Below are 21,662 nucleotides of genomic sequence, written 5' to 3' on the forward strand. Positions count from 1 at the left end.
GCCCGCCAGAGAAGACGGAGAGGAACCATCATCGACGCATTGAAATTCGACGCCCGAGATGTTGTTTTCGAGTGGGAGCGGCCCCTATCGGTGTGAGATATGTGAGCGCACATATTCACGGAGAGATCATCTGGCTAGACATCACCAGACTCATACATCTCAACGCCCATTCGTGTGCTCATACTGCGCGAAAGGCTTTGCAAGGAGGCTCGTAGTCGGAAATCTTGCTCCAAGGACTTGCTGACCTTGATTTTTACCAGGGACCTCCTCCGGCGCCACTACGCAATACATGCCGGAGAGGGATCTGGGCTAAATTCCCCATCCCGACCACACCATCACCTCTCTCGACGTGTGTCGAAAGCGTGTAAAGTATGCGCTGCGGCCAAAGTGAAATGTGATGACGAGAAGCCATGCCGTCGCTGCCGGAAACGCGGTATAGTGTGTACGCCGAACGGGGATGGAGTCTTATCACTAGACTCGAGTTATGCAAGAGTAGGTGGATGTAGTAGTATCAGTTCGCCCACATTGGGGACCGGGCCATTTCCAATGAGTGCTGAGACTGGGCCCACGCCTCTCATGGACGGCGCGACGCCCGACCTCGCGTGGATTACTACTGAACCCCCGCTTGAAAGCATCCAAGCTCTGGATACAGCGGAACAATTAGCACCATGTCTAATGCCGGACACGGAACCGTACCTAGAGACGTCCCTCGCAGATTTCCTCGAGGCTGATTTCGAGTATGGTGGTGGTTGGGACGGACTGATCACAAGAGGAAGAATAAGACAAGCAATTGAAGCATATAAAACATCGCTGTGGTATTCTGTTCCTGGCGAGATGAACTCACCACCCACTGGCGAACAACCCGAGGCTCTGTTAAACGAAATCTGTTCATCGGCTCCGTGCCGCTTCAATCAGTCCCAACGGGATACTTTATTCGGCACCCTTATCATATGTGCACATAACCAGTCCCCGGATTGTCTACAGACCCTCTGTTCTAAATTCCCACCCCCGGCCTTGCTAAACATGCTAGTACACTCATTCCTCACAAAGCATGACAAAAAGGTCGACTCGTGGATCCACTCCGCATCATTTGAGCCAAGCACACGGAATATGGAACTTTCGGCGATCATTGTGGCCGCAAGCGCGCTTAACACATCGTCCCCCGTTCTGCATCAGTTGGGGACTACTCTACGCCGGCTATTGCGGTCACGTATTCTCGAGAAGGTGCGCATGCCTTTGCGGACGACTTTATTTGCGATCACTAACCGGCGCTCAGATCGAAAGACCCGAAGCCAGCTGTAAGCTTGAGCTCTATCAAGCATTCCTTCTCAGTCTTGAGCTAGAGCTCTGGCATGATGAAGATGACTGTCTTCATCGTGCAGGAAGATTTGCCAGTGTTCTTGCTACTGTGAGTATAAAGATATCTGGCCGGCCAGCCAATGGTCCGCCAATCTTGGAGAGAAGCCTAATCTTCTACCATAGTTCGTGCGGGAAGAGCTAAAGCATAGACGTGCCGAACAAATCCGTCCGCTGCTTACAACGGATGATCAGGGAAGTATTGTCGAGAACTGGATTGCATGGATAAGAGCCGAGAGTTTCAACAGGTTAGCCTTCTCTTGTTTTCAAACCCGCTCACCAGATTGCGTTTACATGCTGACTCCCGCCGAGATTGGTGGCACGATTCTGTGTCTATGATAATCAGTTGTCCATGACACTGGGTACCCGCGCTCTGATGTCTTTATCCGATTATTACCCGTCAGTACCACAGCCCAGAGATCTCTGGCTAGCGAGGGATCATGCAGAGTGGAGCCGGATATATTTGGCTCGGCGGCATAATTGCAACTACATACCGCGAATTATGGATCTGTTTGTCTCTATACCAAGCATCCCAGTTATCACCGAATCTCTGGACAGCGGTTTGGCCATGAAAGTAAGCTTTCATTTGATAGGAGGGTTAATCACGGAGTACCAACTCTCCGCTCAACAACCACACGCCATGAGCCAGGATGGACCTGATAGCACTTTGAGCCGCAAACGAGAACTAAAGACTGCCATCACGAAATTCGACCATGTTTTCAGTTCACACATTTGCGCGCCCAACATTGGCTGCTTTATCGTGTCGTACCTCTCAATGGCGCTCAATGTCTCGATCAGAAACATCGAAACTTTGGCCGGGAAGGCGGGCGAACAAGAGTCGCGAGATATGTATCAGATCATGAAGGACTGGCCGGAAACCGCCGAGGCGCGCGAGGCCATCTGGCACGCTGGCCAAGTCCTCCGCCTCTTCAAGCTGCTCGATCGCTTGACAAGTTTCCAGATCATCATGGTGTATCACGCCGGGTTGGTGCTTTTTGCTTACTCGATACTTTCGCGCGTGCGCGGTCGGGTTCCGGTTCCGGTGGCCTATACTGATTCGGTGGTATGTCTCAATGATGTCTCGTCCTCCGATGCTAGGGAATTCATCCGCAATGGCTGTTCTGAACCAATGCTGCGAAGCGATTTTCGGGGTACCCAGCGTGTTACTACCCCGCTCCTTACCACGGAAGTCGCCGTAGAGATCATCTCGGAGGTCGTATTAAACCGGTCGTACAACTGTGAAGGCTTGTCGCCGAGACTGGTCCATGGCCTAGTTAATCTTTTGAAAGACCTTGCGTCGGCTATCCAGATCGCCGAAGACGACTTTCTGCCGGGGCTGGAGTCTGGGGTCGTATAAGTAGGATTAGCTAGTACAACCTTATTGCTCCGACCGACCAACCAAAGAGGGCTAAAATGCGCCTTGAGGCGGGAGCCTTTTCTGATTCGATACCCGCCCGGCGGAGGTGGGGCCGTTCCGGAGGGGCCGATATCAAAGGCGAGGGTATAGTCAACTATATAACCAGCTCGGTTTCACAGGTTGCAGTTACAGAAAACGCCTCTTGAACATTTACACTACTATTTCCTCCGATTTATGATGGCAGACATCAATGAATACTCCAGCAAATGGTCCCCTGCACTCAGCGTGCCATGGGCCTCAGCTCCCGGCCGAATTGAAACCGAAATGGCGGATCTGATGGTTTATGGGGAAATCCCCAAGGAGATCGATGGAACGTTCTATCGCATCATGGCCGACCCTTTCTACCCTCCGTCTCCCGAGAATAACATCCCTATCGAAGGCGACGGACATGTTTCCGCATTCCGAATCTGCAATGGCCAAGTCGATATGAAGACCAAATACGTCGATACCGAGCGCCTCAAACTCGAGCGAAAGGCCAACCGACGGCTGTTTGGACTCTATCGCAACCCATTCACGCACCATCCCTGCGTACGAGCGGCCGTGGATTCTACGGCAAACACAAACATGGTTTACTGGGCAGGGCGTCTGCTTGCCCTCAAGGAAGTGGCTCTCCCATACGAAATCGACCCCAACACACTCGACACTATCAGGTATGATCCATTCGAGGGCCAAGTCGCCGCCAAGACCTTTACGGCACATCCCAAAGTCGACCCATATACGGATGAGCTTGTTGTCTTTGGCTACGAGGCCAAAGGCCTGGCTAGTTTGGATGTCGTCATTTACGCCCTTAACAAGAAAGGGCAAAAGCAAGATGAACAATGGATCAAGCTTCCGCACTGCGCTATGGTCCACGACTGTGCTATCACTCCCGATTTTATCATTCTCGTTTTATGGCCCTTCGAGGCCGAGCTTGAACGATTGAAGGCTGGAGAGCACCATTGGGCGTGGAACCCCAACCGGCCTGCGACCTTCGTTATGACTCCGAGGCGACCGGGAAAATACCTCCCAAAGGGCTGGAAAGTAGGTGAATCTCGGGTGTATGAGTGGGACAACTGCATCGCGCTCCATACAGCCGGCGCCTGGCAGGAAGACGAGGGCGAGGTATTGTACATGGAGTCGTCGCGTGTCTTCGACAATGAGCTGCCCTTCTTCCCGGCGACGGATGGAGGACGAGCTATGCCACCACCGACGCCGACAGGAAAGGCCGATTTTGTGCGCTGGAAATTCGACCTGAGTAGGCCCAGCAGTAGTCGGATCACCGACCCCCAGGTTATCTTGGACGTGCCCTCGGAATTCCCAAGAATCGACGAACGATTCATGACTAGGCCGTACACCCACTTATTCTTGGACGTGGTGCTGGGGCCCTCATCAGGACCTGGAGTGATCCCATCGCTGAACGGCCTCGCGATGCTGAACACCGCGACGCGGAAGACAGTATTCTATAACCCGGGGGAAAACTGTCATGTGGAAGAGCCAGTCTTTATTCCTCGGCAAAAGGATGCCCCCCAGGGCGATGGATGGGTTTTGACCATGGTGGAAAAGAAGTCCACTAACCTGTCTGAGCTTGTTGTCCTGGATACCAGGGACTTCGGTAGACCTACGGCTCTGATCCGACTGCCCTACAGGATTCGAGGTCAGATCCATGGTAACTGGGTGCCTAGCGAGCAGTTGGGAGAGCGTCGTAGTCTTGTCAGGGAGCTCGGTGATGTTCAGATTAGTGGAAGGGGGGCCTTGGAATCAGACATGTAATAAATGCCACGTCGACATCACTTACTATATGAATGCATCCTTCAGCAATGTAAAACTGTTTATAGATATATAGGTCGAGATCAAAAGGTGCTGTGTTCACGACCAAATAAAAAGTACAAATCTTTACTTCAGGCAACAGTGGAAACCTGTAATAGGGAGGTCGCTTAGTCTACTCATTCTTGTGCTGTCCGCGTCTTGTATAGAATACTGTTATCTCGCTTTTTGGAGGACGGAAAGGGCAATACCACCCCCTGCTTCCTTAAAAGTAGATATGGTCGTCTTCCTTCTCTCCCATAGGACTGCTATCAAATCAACCACTAATCGTCGTTCTCTCCTGGCCCTTGCGCCGTCGACTTAACTTGCCGCATCATCCACCCCGCCGGGAACTCCCCACATTGCCGATGCGCGCCACCGGCACCGGCACATCACAACCAGATCTGTGCATAAAGCTGTAGGGTTATAAAGCCAGGGCCCATCATACACCTTTGTTTCCAGTTATCAAGAGTTGCATACAATCCACTCACAAGCAATCGGTCATTCGGTGGATTTAAACCGCGATGAGTCAAGCACGCGTTCTTCCTCCCAATGTGACCGAGGAAACATTGGATGCTTTTTTTGATACAGTGGCCGGCAAAATTGGTACATCGAATGTCTCGCGAGATCACACCTCTGGTGCCCCCAAAGGACCCCATGAACAATACAGCTATGGTGATCCTTTCCCACTCGCTAGCGACCACACCCCGAGTGGTGCCGTACGTCCTGAGACCGTCGAGGAAGTCCAGTTTATCGTCAGTGCTGCCAATAGGTTCCGTGTGCCGCTGTGGACTGTCTCGCGGGGGAAAAACCTGGGGTGCGAGGACCAGATCAAGTGGCCTGGAAATGGAAGACTGACCACGCCATGAACAGATATGGGGGTTCATCCCCTGTAGTCCGGGGAAGTGTTGTACTCGATCTACATCTGATGAAGAAGATCATCGAAATCAACGAAGAATACGCCTACGCAATTATCGAGCCAGGTGTCACCTTCTTCGATCTGTATGACGAGGTGAAGAAACGAGGTCTTAAGCTATGGCCATCAGTCCCTTCTCTCGGGTGGGGTTCCATCGTGGGGAATGCCCTGGATCGTGGTTTCGGATATACACCCGAGGGCGAGCATTCGCAGATGCAATGTGGCATGGAAGTCGTCTTGCCAAATGGCGAACTTGTCCGAACGGGGATGGGGGCAATGGATGGGAATAAATGCTTCGCTTTGTTCAAGGGGTTCGTCTTTTCCGTATTGCTTAGTTCGTCGGCTGACGTTCGTCCAGCGGTCTAGGTCCAAGTGTGGATGGCCTGTTCTTCCAATCAAATCTAGGTATTTCATGCTCTATAAAGAACGAGATAGGCAGCTTTATACTGACCACCTATAAGGCGTTGTCACCAAGATTGGCATGCACTGTACTCCGGCCCCCGAGGCCTTTGTCAAGTGTGAAGTTAGCGTTCCTCGTGAAGAAGATCTGGTGCCGCTGGTGGGAATTTCAACTGACCTGCTTCGTCGTCGAATTCTCAGTACCTCCCCGGGCCTCGCAAACATTGTCTGTCTTGTGATGGGAGCTGCTGAGAACCAGGCTGTCCGCGCTAAAATCGCGCCATATGTCGGTACCACTGGAATTCCTGACAAGATTTTGAAAGAGATACAGGCTGAGCAAGGCTGGCCATGGTGGGTGAACTTATTTTCCCTATACGGCCCTCGGGATCTTGTGGAAGCCCAATTATCGGTTGTGAAACGCGCATTTGGGGCAATCCCAGGCGCTGCAATAACCGCCAAGTTGCACACCAGTACACCCGGACAGACGCTGGACGCCGAAGTCATTGGCGAGGAGCCTGAAATCCTTCCTCAAACGGGTAGGCCTACACTACATTCCCTCAATTCGCTACACTTTCGGGCACAGAACGCTGGGCATGTTGCCTTTGCTCCAGTAATCCCGCCTTCTGGCCGGGAGATGTATGAGTGGTACTTGCAAGCCAAGCAATTGACCATGGATGCTGGGTTCGATTTTGTCGCCGACTTTCATGTATTCGCACGATACACGATCCCCATTGACCTGGTGATGTACAAAGATACCGAGCAGAGCCGAATGAGGACTCTTCTCCAAGAATTGACGGATATGACGGTGAAGCTCGGCTATTCGGAGTACCGCACCCACGTCAGTTTTATGGATGAGGTCGCGTCCCATCATAGCTTTAACCGGGGTGCAATGGCTAGGCTTGTGCGTTCCTTCAAGGATCCACTGGATCCACATGGTATTATTTCGCCAGGGAAGTCGGGTATCTGGAACTCAAGCAACATGGTCAAACTATGATTGTGTTCGTTGAAAATGATCTTTGGGTAATAGCACATTATAACCCGTACGTAGGAGATAAAGAAATGCCATATACTCTATCGCAAGGATGGACAGCTCGCTAGCTATCAATTGCTGAAGAGAAGACACCCAGCCTTTACAAGGTGTACTTGAACAACGGAGACCTATCGCCCAGGACTAGCAACTGCTCGTCGGTGTAAGTCTCCCGAACCTCAGTCTCGGACATCCTGCGATTACGCCTATTGGCAAACACAAACGACAGCTCGAGAAGGACAGCCACGACGAGGCCCGAGGCACCGAACGCCAACGATAGCCCAAATCCCGTGGGATACGTCGGGCTTTCCCGGTCAAGGTACATGTAGCTGCCGATGATACCACCGGTGTTACCAAGGCAAATATTGAACGCGCTCCCAATCGCCCGCCGCTTGGAGGGGGCTAGGTTGTTCATTGCCCACGAGGCTGTCGCTGGGTAAGTCGGGTAGATGCCCATGCAGGCTACAATCAGGGCAAAAAACCCGGGGCCAACGTGCGCTTGTAGGTCTCCCTTCAGGCCCACTATTATCGCGTACCCCGTGATGATGAGGAGTAAGGGAGCTGCGACGAATGGCATTCGCCAGTAGTACCGGTCAGAGAGCTTGGAGAGAAGCACCGCCGATATGGCACCGGCAATATAGGGCGGAACGGTCATGAGCTGTGCATCGACGCCATTGAAGCCCATTGCCTTTGTGACGGTAGGCAGGGTGAACTTCGTTCCTGGCAAGAGAGGGAGAGTGAGTGAATGAATCAGTAGGACCCTGGGTAGTAGGAAATGGAAGATGGCAGACAAAAACAAACCGTAGTTGCAAGCAGACTGGCACATCATAATATAAGCCAGTAAATAAAGCCGCCAGTTCCGCATCACGCCCCAAACATCCTTCCATGTTGTCCTTTTGTGTTCCTCCATGAACTGGCCTCCTTCCTTAATAAACTGCTGTATCTCTAGGTACCGGATTTCGTCTTGGTCAAGCCACTTGCCCGACAATCGCGGCGAGTCTATGAGTAAGAAGAAGCACAAGATCCCCAGGACGACAGTAATCAAGCCCTCAATCAGGAAGATCCAGCGCCAGCCCGCGTACCCTCCAACGCCGTCCATCTTGCTGATACCGGCGGCCAGAAGACCGGAAAATGCGCCGGACAGTGCGCTGGCACAGAAGAATGACGCAACCCGCGTGGCAAGGTCCTTGGGCATGTACCAAAGCGAACACAAGTACACAGAGCCAGGAAAGAATCCTGATCTGGGATTGAAGAAATTAGACCAAGGTCCGCACAACACCTGTATTTGAGAGCGGTTCACGTACTCGAAGATTCCTAGCAAGATTCGGAGGGCGACTAACCCGCCAAAGTTCTGGACGACGCCAGTGAGAGTCATGATAATTCCCCAGGTGACGATCAAGGCCCCAAGATAGATGGAGGGGCGGGTGAAGCGTTTTAGCAGGATGTTGCTTGGGACCTCTAGACTCCGATTAATGCCAGGGCAGATTGCATGTTATATATGACGCACCCACCAAGCAGAACATAGGGGATGAAGAATAGACTCAGGGCAATGTTGTACTGCAGACCACTCAGGCGCAGATCCTCAGTCAGCCCCAGGATCTTCGCATTGCCGATGTTTGCGCGGTCCAAGTGCGAAATCAAGTAAAGCACAGCAAGCATGGGGATCAGTCGGATATCAATCTTCAATACGGGGGGCATTAGCCGTTGTCGCTGCGGAGACGGAAACGGAATCAATGGACACCTGCCTTTCGCAACATCTTACCCTTCCTTCCAGGGTCAAAGTTACGGTAAAAGTCTGCATCGTCTGACGCAAGGCCGAGGACGTGGAAGTTGTCGATGGTGGTGATGTTGGCACAGTCCTCGACATTTTCACAGCTGGCCTTCTCATCGGCCAGGTCCTCCTCCCTCGACGCGCGTCCTAGGTTTACCGTGGGCATAATGACGAGATGTGTCGATGGGTCTCGAATGCGGGCAGAGTGAGAACAATTCCTGCTATTTAACACACCCACTCAGTAGAGTAAGATTGCTCCGCCGCAGCCAGCCCCGTCCGTGCGCCAAAGAACCAGCGGACATCACGGGCCGTCCACGGAGACGGAAATCCTGAATGCGAACGGAGAAAGAACAGAGAAAGAAACCCTCACGGACAAAGTACGGGGTCTGGGGCCCGTCGGGGCAGAGACACCCCCCCGAGACGTTTCTCTCTGGTGCACTTTGCGTACCAGTAGGGTTCAGTTAGAGACTCATAAATAGGAGCAGGACAAGACCCCGGAGCTCGTAGCCCAGCTATACCGTATTCCAACACTACGACGATCCACCATGCCTGAACCAAGCATCCTTAACCGACTCGCCGCCCTCGACACCAACGCGGTGTCCGACGCCCTGGACTTCCTCCAGCTCAAAGGCGCCACATACGGCCTCCGACCACTCTGGAACTGCCCCAAGATCGTCGGGCGCGCCAGCACAGTCAAAGTCGGCCCCAAGACGGACAATACCGCTACAGCGCACCCGTTCACCACGGTTATCGACGCTGTTACCTCGGACGACCGCATCCTTGTGATCTCGGGTGGGCTGGAAGGCGTCTCGTGCTGGGGGGACATTATTGCCAATGCCTCGAAGGAAAAAGGTATCCGTGGGACTGTCATTGATGGCATGTGTCGTGATATCAACGGCAACCAGGAAGTCGGATACCCTGTTTACGGCCGCGACGTGACTATGATCAGTGGGCGTAGTCGCCTGGTGCAAATCAGCTCCGGCGCACGAGTGCAGATGCGCGGTGTCATGGTCTCCGAGGATGACTATGTGATCGCTGATATCTGTGGCACGGTGTTTGTTCCCGCGGAGCGCATTGAAGAGGTCCTGCAACTGGGCGAGCTGATCACCCACCGTGAGGCCCTTATGGTCCAGGATGTTCGAGCCGGTAGGCCTGTGTCTGAGGTTATGCACGACGCCAAATTCGAAGCCATCCGCGAGGAAATACTGTCCGTTGCAGCGCCAAAAGCTGCCCCGTCGAGAAAGAATCCCAAGAACGCCAGCCCGGACGACCAAGAACTGGTGGCCCTATTTGCTGGTCTGGACGGGCCCGCGGTGTCGGATGCACTGGATAAACTTGGGATCCGTGGGCAAGCGTTTGGAATCATGCCCCTGGCCGACTATAAGAAGGTTACTGTTGGGCCTGCGTTTACCGTGCGTTATACACCTGCCAGCGACCCGCCAGGAAGTGTTGGGGACTTTATCGATGATATAGCCGTTGGCGATGTGGTGGTCATTGATAACGGCGGCCGTACTGACTGCACTGTATGGGGTGATATTATGACCCAGTATGCAGGACTCCGAGGCATTGCTGGGACTGTGATTGATGGTGTGTGTCGCGACGTCAATCTGGCGATTGACGACCAGTATCCGCTATTCACCGCTGGGCGTTAGATGCGAACAGGCAAGGACCGTGTCCAGGTCGGGGGCATTAATGAGGCTATCGGCATTGGCAAGGTCCGCGTCCAGCCTCGCGATATTGTCGTGGCTGATGCCAACGGGGTCGTTATTATTCCTCGCCACCGAGTCCGCGAAGTGGCGGAGGTTGCGCGCAAGATCGAGACGAGCGAGGCCAGAATTAGAGAAATGACCAGCAATGGAGCCACAATCGCGGAGGCGCGCAGGGAGCTTGGCTATCACACGCTGCAGCGGAGGACTAGATGATGGATGCGCGTAACTCGTACGGATTTAGACCTGCAATACATACACTGTTTACATGAATTACCATGCAGTCCTCGCATTGAAGTTATATATCGTTAATTGAAGCCAATTGTGCTACGCATCCTGTGTTCCCTATATCATTTGGGTCTAGTATAAGTGGCCAAATACTGAAAGGCGAATAGTAGAAGTACTCGTCACCAGCGGCGCAATCATATTTCCAAGCTAGACACCGGGGCAAGCTGTGGTTTGATATCTATGCATCTAGTCTCCATGCAAGCCAGACCGGGCCACTTGCAACTCAGCTGCGTACCAGTTCTGAATGGCCCGGACATCGTAGCTCAGCGCCACCGTATCAAATACTCTCAGATGCTCCCTGCAAGAAGAGCCATTGTTCGACAACCGTGCAACCCACTTGCCATGCTTTCTGGCTGCCGCAACGATCCTCTCAATGGCGTCGACAAACTCCGGCTCGTCGCCCTTTTCAGGAACATACCCCAGAATACACAGCGCCAGGTCATTTGGCCCGATGAAAATCATATCTTCACAGAGGTTAGCGAAGCATTTCGAGAGCAAAAAGGCTCGACGGTGATGTGCCCATGACTAACCAACACCTTGCACAGCACAGATAGCGTCAACGTTCTGGAGGCCCGCCTTTGTCTCGATTTGGAGACAGGTAATCAGTGTCTCATTCGCCGTCTTCATATAAGTTGCCATGTCGACGCCGTGCGCAATTGCCGGGAAGGCGGAGCCCTGCCCTCGAAGCCCCTCTGGAGGGAACTTTGCATCAGAAACAACGCGTTGGGCTTCCTCTGCTGTATTGACTTGTGGTACCACGATTCCGCTTTCAAAGGCTTAGTACTAAGATTTCAAGTACGTTGAGGCTCGCTTACTGGGCCCCGGCATCCAAGGCGCGTTTGATCAAATCCCCGTGACTCACCCTGATGCGAACAAGAGGTGATACACCAAATGCAGCAATGGCAGCTGTCGCACTGTGCATTGCATCGTCGCTGATATGTCCGTGCTCGCAATCGATGATGATACCCTTGGCGACTATTAGTGAGGATAACGTATGAAGGGGGTGGAGGTTGATGCGAACATCAAGGCCGGTCTGCGCTACAACTTGAGCCGTGCGGAAAGAGGGAAGACCCATAAATGTCATGATAGGCCTCGCATTTGCTCGAAGGGCATTTAGGAGGCGCAATTGCGGGTGTTCGATTGTGGTGGTGGTTGCTGATGGGAATGGCATCGCGAGGACGATGCTTTGCAGTACCAAGCAAAGGTGATTGACTAAGAACCCGTGTGTGTGTCGAGGAAGCGTTTGGCATATTCATAAAAGCTTGGAAATAATCCTTCAGGTCTCGTAAATCCGACGACCTTACCATCGTCAACGTGCGGACGTAGATATCCGCCTGCGCGTCGATACGGATGGTCAGCGGAGAACAGACCCCGTTGCTGACATTCAGGAATATGAGCCCTTGACGACCTGTTACTAAGCCTAGAAGTGTATTTACATGAGGAGCATTACTTGGAATTATAGCTGGAACATCTAAGCATTGGAAGCTGTAATTATTGCGCAATATCTGTACATCCATTCTAGCGACAATGGCAAGCCCTGCCAACAAGACATCTGAAATGCTTGGAATCAAAAGGTGCCCCAGACCAGGCGTGCTCTCCGGACTCTCGATGACTTTCTGGAACGAACTAACGTGGACAATGCAAAGACCGAAGGCTGAAAGTCATCATAAGCACTGTACATGACAAATGACCAGTTCAAGGCAGCGCTTGCAATCTTTTTCATACCGTGCGCCCTGCTTGGACCCATGACCAATGTTCTGCCAAAGCGATTGGCAGTCAAGCTGTTTATTTTGAGCATCATCTTAGCCTGGATAAGTGCCCGCCATAACAGCTGCAGGGTGTGGGGGCCTCGCTGACGATACGGGTGGGAGGTCAGTTTCCCCACTGGATTTGGGCATCGTGGGGTGAGGTAGAATACCATTGCGACGGTGTCAGATCACCGTAGCCATATGGATCCGCCTGGACCGTCTTCCACGGCGCCGTCTGTCACGGAGTGCTCCAGTCCGTCTGGCGGGGTGAGGCAGTCCGTCTCTAACATGTAATCCACTAATCATGGCCTTGATAGCCCTAATGAGGCACCACTCCCCCGCTGAAACCCCGCGTGGGGCGACGACGACTGTGAGCTTCCACAATGTGGCCTTGCGGTGATCTCCGGATGCACGAGCCATGCCGGGGAACTGTATTGGCTACAATGCGAGTAAGCCATATTGCCGCACACCGCCGTAAACATGGTGATAGCGCTTCTCCCTGCAGTCGTGCTGACCACTGCTGCCTCTGGAAGTGCTGCCACCATGGTCCGCGCATGTGAATTCTGTCGCAAAAGGAAGATCCGATGCGATACCACCAAGCCCAGTTGTTCCACCTGCCGTAGAAACGATCGGGTCTGCGTCTATCACAACGGACCGCACAAGCAACGGCCCTCTGCGGCGCTTGTCGACTCGCTGCGATGTAAAAACGCCGCGCTGGAGGACACGCTGGACCGTTTAAAGAACGCCAACGAGGCACAGAGATCGTTCCTTTTGGAATCTGTGGTGGTGCGGAATGGCCGGGTCTCACTGGCAGGTCGAAATGCCACGCCGACCGTCCCATTGTCTCAGTCTTGTCGGCTGGATTCCCATCGCAGGGAACTTCTGGCGCAGCAGCAACTGCTAGGTGGACCTGGAGATCCGGAACCTGAATCAAGAACAAGGCAGAACGACGCTGATGCTACAGACGGCGAAGGTAGGGACTGCCGTGAGGATGATAACTCCATCGAGGATGCCGTGTCCGCCAGTAAGCACAGCGGTGCAGGCTCCTTCACCATGGCCGAGTCCATCCTCACAGAAGAAGGCCACCAAGGCAACGACGGCATCTTCAGCTCAACATCTGTGGTCCATGGGAGCACCCCGACGCGAGCAGCGTGCGAGCAGCCCCTGGAACCTACGGAATCGCTGCGGTACCAGCTAATTGCCAATGCTGCAATGGAGAGACAGCGCGAACACCGACTGCGTTCGTTGGCAACCATACGCGGAATCCCTGCTGAGCTGGCGTTCCATCTGCTTGATCTGCACTGGAGCCGGCAGCATCACACTTTCCTCCTGACGTATCGCCCGGCCTTTATGAGGGAGCTGGAGCACGGCGGCCCATACTGCTCTGACGTCCTGCTGTACGCCGTCTTTGCGTGTTCCTCCAAGTTCTCCGAACGGCCTGAGCTTCGCAGTGACCCGGCGGACCCGGAAACTGCAGGAAAGCACTTCTTTGCCCGCTGTGATGAGCTTCTATTACACGACGGGCTACTTGCTCAGTCGAGTATACCCACTGTCATCGCGCTGGTCATGCTCGGCTCCACGTTCATCGCTAGAGGCATGACGTCCAGGGGCTGGTTGTATACCGGCTATGCCATGCGGATGGTGTACGACCTGGGCCTGCACGTGGACTCGCAGGAAATCAACAAGCACAATGTCGAGCAGGTTGAGATCCGGCGCCGTGTTTTTTGGGGTGCTTTTATCTGCGAGAAGCTCCAAAGCCTATACCTTGGACGACCCCCGGCAGTTCGACTCCAGGACGCCCATGTCCCGCAGGAGTTTATGGATACCTTTGAAGAGCTGGAGCCTTGGGAGCCCTACATCGACCGGACCTTGCCAGGGGCGGGCTGCAATGCTGTCGCTTCGCCAGTGCCTTCGTCGTATTCGGTGTCTGTGTTCCAGCAGCTCTGTCTGCTGTCTCAGATCATCACCCAGATCATTGACAAGATCTACTTTGTGGGCGCTACCCCTTCGAAGACTCTCCACGAGCTCACCCCTCTGGATGATGCCCTCGCGGCCTGGTACCGCGAGCTGCCATCCCATCTGGCTTACGAACCGTGGATCAAGGGGCCGATTGACACACCTGCTGTCGTTGCGCCAAATCAAATCATTCTTCTAACGACATATCACGCACTGATTGTGCTCCTGCATCGGCCTTTTATTACAACGTCCAACAACTACAACGGCAACAACAATACCCAGGACAGCAATGCGACGATTGAAACGCCGGCTTTCTCCTGGAAGCGCTGTACCACAGCGGCACGACATATAACGAGTTTAACCATGAGCTATCAGTGTATCTATCCCTTACGCAAGTCTAGCTACCTGCTCGGCTACGCGGTTTATGTGGCCTGTACGATCCACGTCCTCACAACAGCCTCAGCTTCTCTCTCCGCCGGCATCGACAGCGCCGCGCATGCTGAGTCTTCCTTTTTACTCAACGCGAGCCTGAGTTGCCTGGACGCATTGGCTGTACCCAACTCGGGGTCTGCGGATATAGCGCGCATCATACGCAAACTCATGGCCGCGAAGGGTGTGAAGGAATCCCCAGGTGAGTTTTGCCCCGGTCATTCCGTCTACTGATCTTGACCGTCCCTTTTCTATTTTTGCAGTACCAGTGGACGCGCGTGCTTCTGCGCCTCCTGGAGTTGCCGACAACGGTTGGCTCTTCGACAATGCCTCCCCGATGTATGACCATATCGGACAGATGCAGCCGCTTGAGGAGTCCTTTGGAATTCCTGGCCAGGACTTGTTGTTTGGGTTTATGAGCGAAAACATGCCTCTTGCAGAATTCGATGTAAATGATATAGACGACATCGTTCTCTGATGTAGCGATGAAGAGATAATGTTCGAAATCGAAACAGTTGTGACTGATCTGATCATCTCTCTTGCCCTAATCACTGCAACAACTCCGGCTCCTCCCTAACCACCTGGTCATAATACGGCTGAAAGGCAAGCCACATTTTATTCGAATTGCCGCTCTTCCTGTGCGCAAACTCCGCTTGCTCGTCGGGGATATACCGCTTCTCAAACCCAGGACACACTGCGGCATTCGCCAGCAGCTGCGCATGGCAACATCTATCCAGCGCAATAAACAAAAACGCCGCTTCATCAACCGTCCGCCCACACGTAATCACGCCATGATTCTGCAGCACAACACTGCGACAGGTCGGGCCCAGCGCGCTCGCAATCCGCCCCGCCTCCTCGGCCGTGAGCACCGTCCCGCCGTAGCGAGGATACACGGCGAGGTCGTTATAGAAGCGCAGCGCATCCTGGGACAGCATCTCGATTGGGCGGCCGAAGCAACTAAAGGCCTTTCCGTAGACGCTATGCGCGTGGCACGCTGCGTTGAGGTCCGGCCGCGCGCGATGGATAGCGCTGTGGATGGCAAATGCGGGGCCGTTGATGGCGCTCTGGGCGCCGCCTGGAAGGACCTCGCCGGCCTCGCTGACGAGGACGAGGTCGCTGGCGCGGATTTGCGAGAAGTGCGTGGAGAGAGGGTTGATCCAGAATAGAGCTGGGTTGCCGGGGTCGCGGAGAGAGATGTGGCCTGCGACGCCCTCGTCGAAGCCCTGCCGCGCGAAGACGCGAAAGGCGCCGGCGAGGTGCTGTTTTAGGTGTGTGCGTGTGTCGTTGATGTTGTCGAATGTTGGTGGGCGGCGTAATTGGATTGTGTCGTTCTTGTCGCCTAGGTAGTGGATGTCCTCTCTCCATGATGATATAGACACAGATAGCTGGCCAGATGCCCGTTTTTCTTCCTCGGCCGTCGCATTCCTTTGCGAAGGCTGTTTCAGGGGCTCTTCAGTAACTGTTGATGACGACATGGTGATGTCTCTAGGGGTTGGTTACTGTTATCTCTGGAGATGCTTGTTGAGTTTTTCTTTGAATAAGTGCTCTTTGGCAGCCGCCAAATTGTCGAAGAAAAGCAGTCCTCATTCCGACCCACACGCCCGTCATATATCCCTGATGGCGAGCCAGCAAACCCTTTCGCGGGATACGGGATGCGTTTTCCGTTGGAAAATGGGTTTCCGTCGGATCCATCCATGCTGTCGTACGATTCCTTTCCCATCCTGCCCGTTTAATGTCTACGTCTGACGGAAATGAACGGGCCTTTGAGGAGTATATTGCCCGTCTCACCTTCTCAACTACCAAAGGAAATGGGCTGTGATCGCATCATACCCTGTAGCGGCTTCGTTTTGAGCAGGATTCCGCCTCTATTTTACACACTGGCGGCGTTTGGCAAGGCGCGCAGTAAGCCGGTCCGTGGCCGTCCGCACCCCCATTCGGCCGAATACCTGCGGCTGGCAAGGCATTGTTGATGATTTTGCTTTTGTAGATTACCCAGTCTATACTGTAAAGGCATCTTTATTTCCGTTAGCTACTTGGAATTTTCCTTATGACTATGTTGAACAGGGTACCCCTTGTGGAGTATCATGAACCTATCTGGTGACTAGATTTATGGTTCTGATGAACACCAAGAGTTGGGATTGACCTTACATTTAGAGACCGGAATTTTCTATATGTATATATACATCCCAAAGAACGACAGGTATACTACATAAAGATAAGATGTACAATTTCCCCCTAAATCAGCCTCAAGCAAGAGGCTGCGCCAAGCCACCAAGCATCACAAGCACCAGCAGCAGCACACACTGAATATCCAAGCCCATAGCCTCCGTTGTATTGGATCCGGCCGTGTCAGAGTCTTTATCTTCCATTTCGCTCGCAGTGGCGCTCGTAGCCTCACTCGCAGTCGCAGTTGCGGTTCCCGTAGCCATAGCATTTGCATTTGTATTACACCACACCTGTCCTGCCGCAGAATCCTCAACAAGGCCGCCAACGGCCTGGTTCTGGGCAAGACAATAGTAGTTGCAGTCCGAGTAGGATATAACGCTGGCGGAGCCACAGCAATCGGTCATCAAGGCGTGATGGGTGTTGTCCATTCGCATAGCACACGCAGCACCTGTGCTTGGGATTTGGTAGAGCTTTGCGTGGCATGTTGATGCTGCTGCAAAGGAAGTAACTGTTGTTTCTGTTGTGGAGGACATTTTGAATTCGACTCTGACGCGTAGATTTAAATTTCCTGTAACCATGCTTGAAGTGCAGGGCATGTTCTTCATCCGCAATTTATGTTCTCGTACCTGGGCAACATTCATGGCCAAGAACTGGATTGATGAAGAGGATACTGGCCCCACAAAAGGCACAGTTACACGGAGTAGTTTCGGACAGCATGAACGTCTATATTCGATAAATGCGTGGCAGTGGGGATGCCCTGGCCTGACTCGTTCACTACCCACCTCGCTTCGACATAGGGTGTGATCTCTGCTGGGGCTCCTCATTTAATCTGGGCGATTACAATGCAGTACTACCATTTACTAATTCGTGAATTCAGCAGAGATGCTGCATCTTGTTGATCTGCCGATGCGGTGGTCCAATATCTCGTTTGTTTCCGATCTGAGCTTCACCATTTGCAGGAGGATACCTGTATCATTGTACAGTGTGGGTAATTGATTTCGCAGCGTAACTCCCCGTTCCTGCCTGCAATAAAACCTACATTAACATCCATGTCCGGGATCGCTCGGGTTCCCGATATAGGACGGGACTCTTGGCCGGGCTCATTCTCCTGTCTCGGGAAAAGCAACCGTGGGCCCATCCCGAGCAGCCGGAATGCGGAAGTGCCGTTTTATTTTTATTTTTGGATCTAGTCATGGTGGCAGTGCCGCCAGCACTGTAGTCTGTGGCAGACAGTCCCCACGATGGATCTCCCCACAATGAGGGGACGTCGTCGTATCCCCTCTGGACTTGTGCTAGATTTAAGCTCATACCACCCTTGGTTTCCTGGCAATTTTACACAAATTCAAACAAAATGGTTCAGCGTATTTCTGGTAAGTGTCAGGCAAAGTATGGAAAGAGCCCTTGGTGCAGGAGGCCGCACGTGTGGTAGATAACCCTAATTCTATAACACGTAGCCTGTAGTCGATGGTGTCTGGGCACCGATGGGTTATGTATGTAGTAAAAGGCTAAACTATGGTATATTTAGTGCGTATTCTGTGAAGCGAGATTCATCACAGGACTATTGCTCATGTTCATCAATATCCTCAAAAAGAACGTGTTCTTGGCAGAGGACCGCGTCTTGTGCTCTCAACTCGTGGCCAAGGGCGGGTTCAAGTGGCATCTGGGCCGTGGGAAGGCAGCAAAAGGCGAGAAAGGTGTCCCTCAGCGAGCAGCCGAATTCGTCAGTCAGCATAGACGGTTGTTGAATGGCTCCTTTGCGGTGACTTTGTACGCTATGATGCACTTTGGGCGAATTTATCGCAGCGGCCATAACATCATTCGGTTGTTTTTCTTGGATGTTCAGATGATTTATAATGTCTGTCAACTTATCATGATCTGGTTTTCTCTCGGTGTGTTTCCCAATTCTCTTAGCTTGTCTCCTTATTTTCATTTTTATTTTGCTTATAATCCTAACATGCCGATAGTTAGCGTCGCACTGACCGACAAACTCGGTGATTATGGACCTGGTTGGCACGCCGAGCAGCCGCAACAGGGGAGAGGGTTGGCCTTGGGCCAATGAAGCATCCCCGATAGTCAACACCTTTGTTAAATACGGGTACCCCTGGGTGCTGATGCCCCAGTTCATGAGCATACTTCCTCGGCATGACGACAGGCATCAATGTACTCATGGTCCACGCGTTCTACAACTAGTACGACGCCTCCTAGGGCACCAAAGGATCCGACCAAGTAGACGCCTTGCCGTCCATAACCACCCAAAAGGACGACACCAGCAGGACGAATGTTATTGACGAGATCAACGAAATACAAGCCGATATCCACAGCCAGTTTGAGGCTACCGTAAAACGCGCCTTAGCGCCATGAGCTGGACTTGAAGAGCATGCGGGCAAAACCTTGGACGACTCGTATACGAATTTCCGAACGGACCTGGTCTGTCTCTGGGTCTTTAGTAACTTGATCCCTGCGCTGATTCTTCCTCGCTTGGTGACAACAAAGTAGAGGGAACATGTTTACGTTTTGATGAGCGCCTGGACTCGAACGTCTTTGGACTGAGTGCTTTGCTCTTACGCGGTACCTCTGGTTATAGCTATGACTATATAGATATCAATTAATGTATTCTATAGTACAGAGCCTCGAGATAGAGTAATACTTCAAGAACGATAAAGTAGAGAGTAATCAATGCATTATAACCTAGACCTTACGGTTATTGTAAACAGTATCAAAAGGTGCCTACTCCCGCGATCTCATTTCAGTGAACGCGTCCTGTGTTGCAGGGTGAGACTACTACGAATAATTCCTTTAACTATATACCCCGTCCTGGTCAGCCGTGCTCTAGGATTGTTAGAATGTAATTGCACCCCAGATGGGTTCTGTATCATATTTGAAGGAGCGATATACCTCTGTATTTTCTCCCAGGTCTCTCGACGTTAGTAATCTCTACAATGCTCAACCCGAGCCTATAAGCATAAATGGAATTGTACTCGGTTTCCGCCAGCGACATCTAATACGTCTGACTGGTAAGGCGGACACACGAGGGTCATTCTAGTATAATTACCCTGAACGGGAATGTCCTGGACTTCCGTCATTAATCGACGACCGTCATTATGACAGGGAAACTGTTCCTTGTTCGTCCATTCATATAAGCTACACTTGTACAGGCAGGGGTGCTGTAAGATGACGTCCTTGGGGGCGAGATTGATGACCCGGACTTCTCCGAGCTGTTGTTTACTCCCGCCAAGAGCCGGTCACCTCCATGGAACCTGCCAAGCCATCATGCGGAGTGAAGTGCGCGGTTAAAATACGTTAAAATACGCAGGCGGACCTCGCCCCATGATATCCTGCAAATTGGTTCCTGCAGAATGACGATGCGGATTGAGGCTCGGAGCTAAGAATCCAAAGTCCGAGCTCTACCCGTGATATTCTGCACATTGTGCCTCTGGATGCTTCCAGTTGATAGCCGGCCTTTCTCGGCCACTCCGTTGGAACCATATAATAGCTACAACTTAGGTGTGCCCTTCTAAACTAGATATCCCTTCCACGAGCAGAACGGCTTGTTCACTTCTTCGGTTATGTGTCTGTACATTGACATTCAGAGCCAAGGCTCCGTATCGGCTTACCCGGATATTATCCTCCCCCAAACCTGATTACATCCCTGCTCGATGCAATATGAAAGATGCCTCGCGAAGGGCCCCCTTCCTAGAGGGGCCGTAGTTCAAGAATTGGTCGTTGTGAGTTGTGTTTGCTCGAACATAGGCAGCGCGGCCCCCACACCAAAACAACACGCCAAGCCATGAGTACCACGAGTTAGGGCAAGCAGAGTGCTCTGTAGTCCCTTAGTCCAGTCCATGGGCTACTACCAAGTAGCTAATTCGCACCTGATGAAAATGGCCCCCGCGAGCATGCTGTATCCAAGTCTCGTTTGCACTAACTCTGTTCATATTTGCCAAGATGGCCGTGGCCCGACGATCACCATGGCTGAGACCAACTCTCCACTTTATCTGATGGGGGCCATTTCAACCTGATAATTGATGTTGGTGACATATGTGGTGCAATGTACCGAGAGGGCAAGGTATAAATATCCGCGACAGAGACTCCCAAACGCTGCTCATCCTCACAGACCATTCAGTCAAAGAAGTCCAACACAGCCCTTTTTCCAGACAACCTCAATCTCAACCTCAATCTTCCACAAAGACACAAGACTTACTGAAAATGCGGTGGCAACTCCCAACAATACTCCTCCTCTCGGCCCTCAGCGCGACCCCCGCCCTCGCCGGGCAGCAAGTCCAGGCCGTCTGGAGCGGCTCAACCTTCAGCACAGCCGGCCCGTCAGGCGAGAACGTCTTCGTCGCCGGCTTCTCACTGATTGGCGAGAACGGCGAGCAAATCTACAACGAAGCCTACCCGGACGGGTACAACCCCTGTATCTACGCGGGCCAGGAGTTCCAGCTCGAAGGCGGATGTCTCGGCGGGGCATGGTACTCGTTCCGCTGCCAGGCGAACCAGATTGGCGTGCCGCAGCAGTGCGAGGTGATGGGCCCTGAAGGAAACAGTGTCGGCACCGGGGACGGTAACGATAACACGGATTTCTTCGGCCTGGGCATTTCGATTTCGGGCACTTGCCGAGTGCAGTTTGAGCTGGTGGATGGTATTGAGTGTGGCGAGGACTCGGGGGACCTGTCGCCCCATGATACCGCTTGGGGAGGG

The 21,662-nt window shown here is 52.8% G+C and overlaps 12 protein-coding genes across 12 annotated transcripts; 8 read left to right on the plus strand and 4 right to left on the minus strand.

Annotated features, from left to right (window-relative positions):
• Nucleotides 1-58: 58 nt before the first annotated feature.
• On the plus strand, nt 59-244 carry ASPSYDRAFT_144895 (uncharacterized protein; the record flags this gene model as incomplete). Its single annotated transcript, XM_040841479.1, has 1 exon — nt 59-244. One exon carries the CDS (start codon nt 59-61, stop codon nt 242-244), a length of 186 nt encoding a protein of 61 aa, XP_040706439.1.
• A 302-nt stretch (nt 245-546) lies between these two features.
• ASPSYDRAFT_86308 (uncharacterized protein) lies at nt 547-2,713 on the plus strand (the record flags this gene model as incomplete). The annotated part of the gene is made up of 4 exons (XM_040851639.1): nt 547-1,224; nt 1,277-1,408; nt 1,483-1,604; nt 1,669-2,713. 4 exons carry the CDS (start codon nt 547-549, stop codon nt 2,711-2,713), a joined length of 1,977 nt encoding a protein of 658 aa, XP_040706440.1.
• Nucleotides 2,714-3,037: 324 nt separating this feature from the next.
• On the plus strand, nt 3,038-4,522 carry ASPSYDRAFT_86309 (carotenoid oxygenase family protein; the record flags this gene model as incomplete). The annotated part of the gene is made up of 1 exon (XM_040851640.1): nt 3,038-4,522. One exon carries the CDS (start codon nt 3,038-3,040, stop codon nt 4,520-4,522), a length of 1,485 nt encoding a protein of 494 aa, XP_040706441.1.
• A 557-nt stretch (nt 4,523-5,079) lies between these two features.
• Nucleotides 5,080-6,864, plus strand: ASPSYDRAFT_55449 (FAD-binding oxidoreductase; the record flags this gene model as incomplete). Its single annotated transcript, XM_040849039.1, has 4 exons — nt 5,080-5,372; nt 5,429-5,782; nt 5,830-5,876; nt 5,933-6,864. 4 exons carry the CDS (start codon nt 5,080-5,082, stop codon nt 6,862-6,864), a joined length of 1,626 nt encoding a protein of 541 aa, XP_040706442.1.
• A 136-nt stretch (nt 6,865-7,000) lies between these two features.
• On the minus strand, nt 7,001-8,834 carry ASPSYDRAFT_76422 (putative MFS transporter; the record flags this gene model as incomplete). Its single annotated transcript, XM_040850854.1, has 5 exons — nt 7,001-7,617; nt 7,699-8,138; nt 8,202-8,355; nt 8,409-8,577; nt 8,643-8,834. 5 exons carry the CDS (start codon nt 8,832-8,834, stop codon nt 7,001-7,003), a joined length of 1,572 nt encoding a protein of 523 aa, XP_040706443.1.
• Nucleotides 8,835-9,213: 379 nt separating this feature from the next.
• Nucleotides 9,214-10,590, plus strand: ASPSYDRAFT_55453 (RraA family protein; the record flags this gene model as incomplete). The annotated part of the gene is made up of 2 exons (XM_040849041.1): nt 9,214-10,269; nt 10,321-10,590. 2 exons carry the CDS (start codon nt 9,214-9,216, stop codon nt 10,588-10,590), a joined length of 1,326 nt encoding a protein of 441 aa, XP_040706444.1.
• A 231-nt stretch (nt 10,591-10,821) lies between these two features.
• Nucleotides 10,822-12,868, minus strand: ASPSYDRAFT_76423 (HpcH/HpaI aldolase family protein; the record flags this gene model as incomplete). Its single annotated transcript, XM_040850855.1, has 5 exons — nt 10,822-11,126; nt 11,193-11,428; nt 11,478-11,629; nt 11,684-11,817; nt 12,853-12,868. 5 exons carry the CDS (start codon nt 12,866-12,868, stop codon nt 10,849-10,851), a joined length of 816 nt encoding a protein of 271 aa, XP_040706445.1. The 3' UTR covers nt 10,822-10,848.
• A 54-nt stretch (nt 12,869-12,922) lies between these two features.
• ASPSYDRAFT_196446 (uncharacterized protein) lies at nt 12,923-15,363 on the plus strand. The gene is made up of 3 exons (XM_040843733.1): nt 12,923-13,446; nt 13,492-14,997; nt 15,059-15,363. The coding sequence occupies exons 1-3, from the start codon at nt 12,954-12,956 to the stop codon at nt 15,271-15,273; spliced, it is 2,214 nt and encodes a 737-aa protein (XP_040706446.1). The 5' UTR covers nt 12,923-12,953; the 3' UTR covers nt 15,274-15,363.
• Nucleotides 15,344-16,270, minus strand: ASPSYDRAFT_143631 (uncharacterized protein; the record flags this gene model as incomplete). Its single annotated transcript, XM_040841358.1, has 1 exon — nt 15,344-16,270. One exon carries the CDS (start codon nt 16,268-16,270, stop codon nt 15,344-15,346), a length of 927 nt encoding a protein of 308 aa, XP_040706447.1.
• Nucleotides 16,271-17,116: 846 nt separating this feature from the next.
• On the minus strand, nt 17,117-17,476 carry ASPSYDRAFT_171705 (uncharacterized protein; the record flags this gene model as incomplete). Its single annotated transcript, XM_040843418.1, has 1 exon — nt 17,117-17,476. A coding segment is annotated over exon 1 (279 nt), but the record flags the coding sequence as incomplete, so codon positions are not given.
• A 726-nt stretch (nt 17,477-18,202) lies between these two features.
• Nucleotides 18,203-19,020, plus strand: ASPSYDRAFT_1168159 (uncharacterized protein; the record flags this gene model as incomplete). The annotated part of the gene is made up of 4 exons (XM_040840203.1): nt 18,203-18,331; nt 18,416-18,451; nt 18,487-18,850; nt 18,926-19,020. The coding sequence occupies 4 exons, from the start codon at nt 18,203-18,205 to the stop codon at nt 19,018-19,020; spliced, it is 624 nt and encodes a 207-aa protein (XP_040706449.1).
• Nucleotides 19,021-21,221: 2,201 nt separating this feature from the next.
• Nucleotides 21,222-21,632, plus strand: ASPSYDRAFT_121138 (uncharacterized protein; the record flags this gene model as incomplete). The annotated part of the gene is made up of 1 exon (XM_040840418.1): nt 21,222-21,632. A coding segment is annotated over one exon (411 nt), but the record flags the coding sequence as incomplete, so codon positions are not given.
• Between the last annotated feature and the right edge of the window lie 30 nt (nt 21,633-21,662).

The sequence above is a fragment of the Aspergillus sydowii genome (assembly GCF_001890705.1).
Source record: "Aspergillus sydowii CBS 593.65 unplaced genomic scaffold ASPSYscaffold_2, whole genome shotgun sequence".
NCBI classification, from domain to species: Eukaryota; Fungi; Ascomycota; class Eurotiomycetes; order Eurotiales; family Aspergillaceae; genus Aspergillus; species Aspergillus sydowii.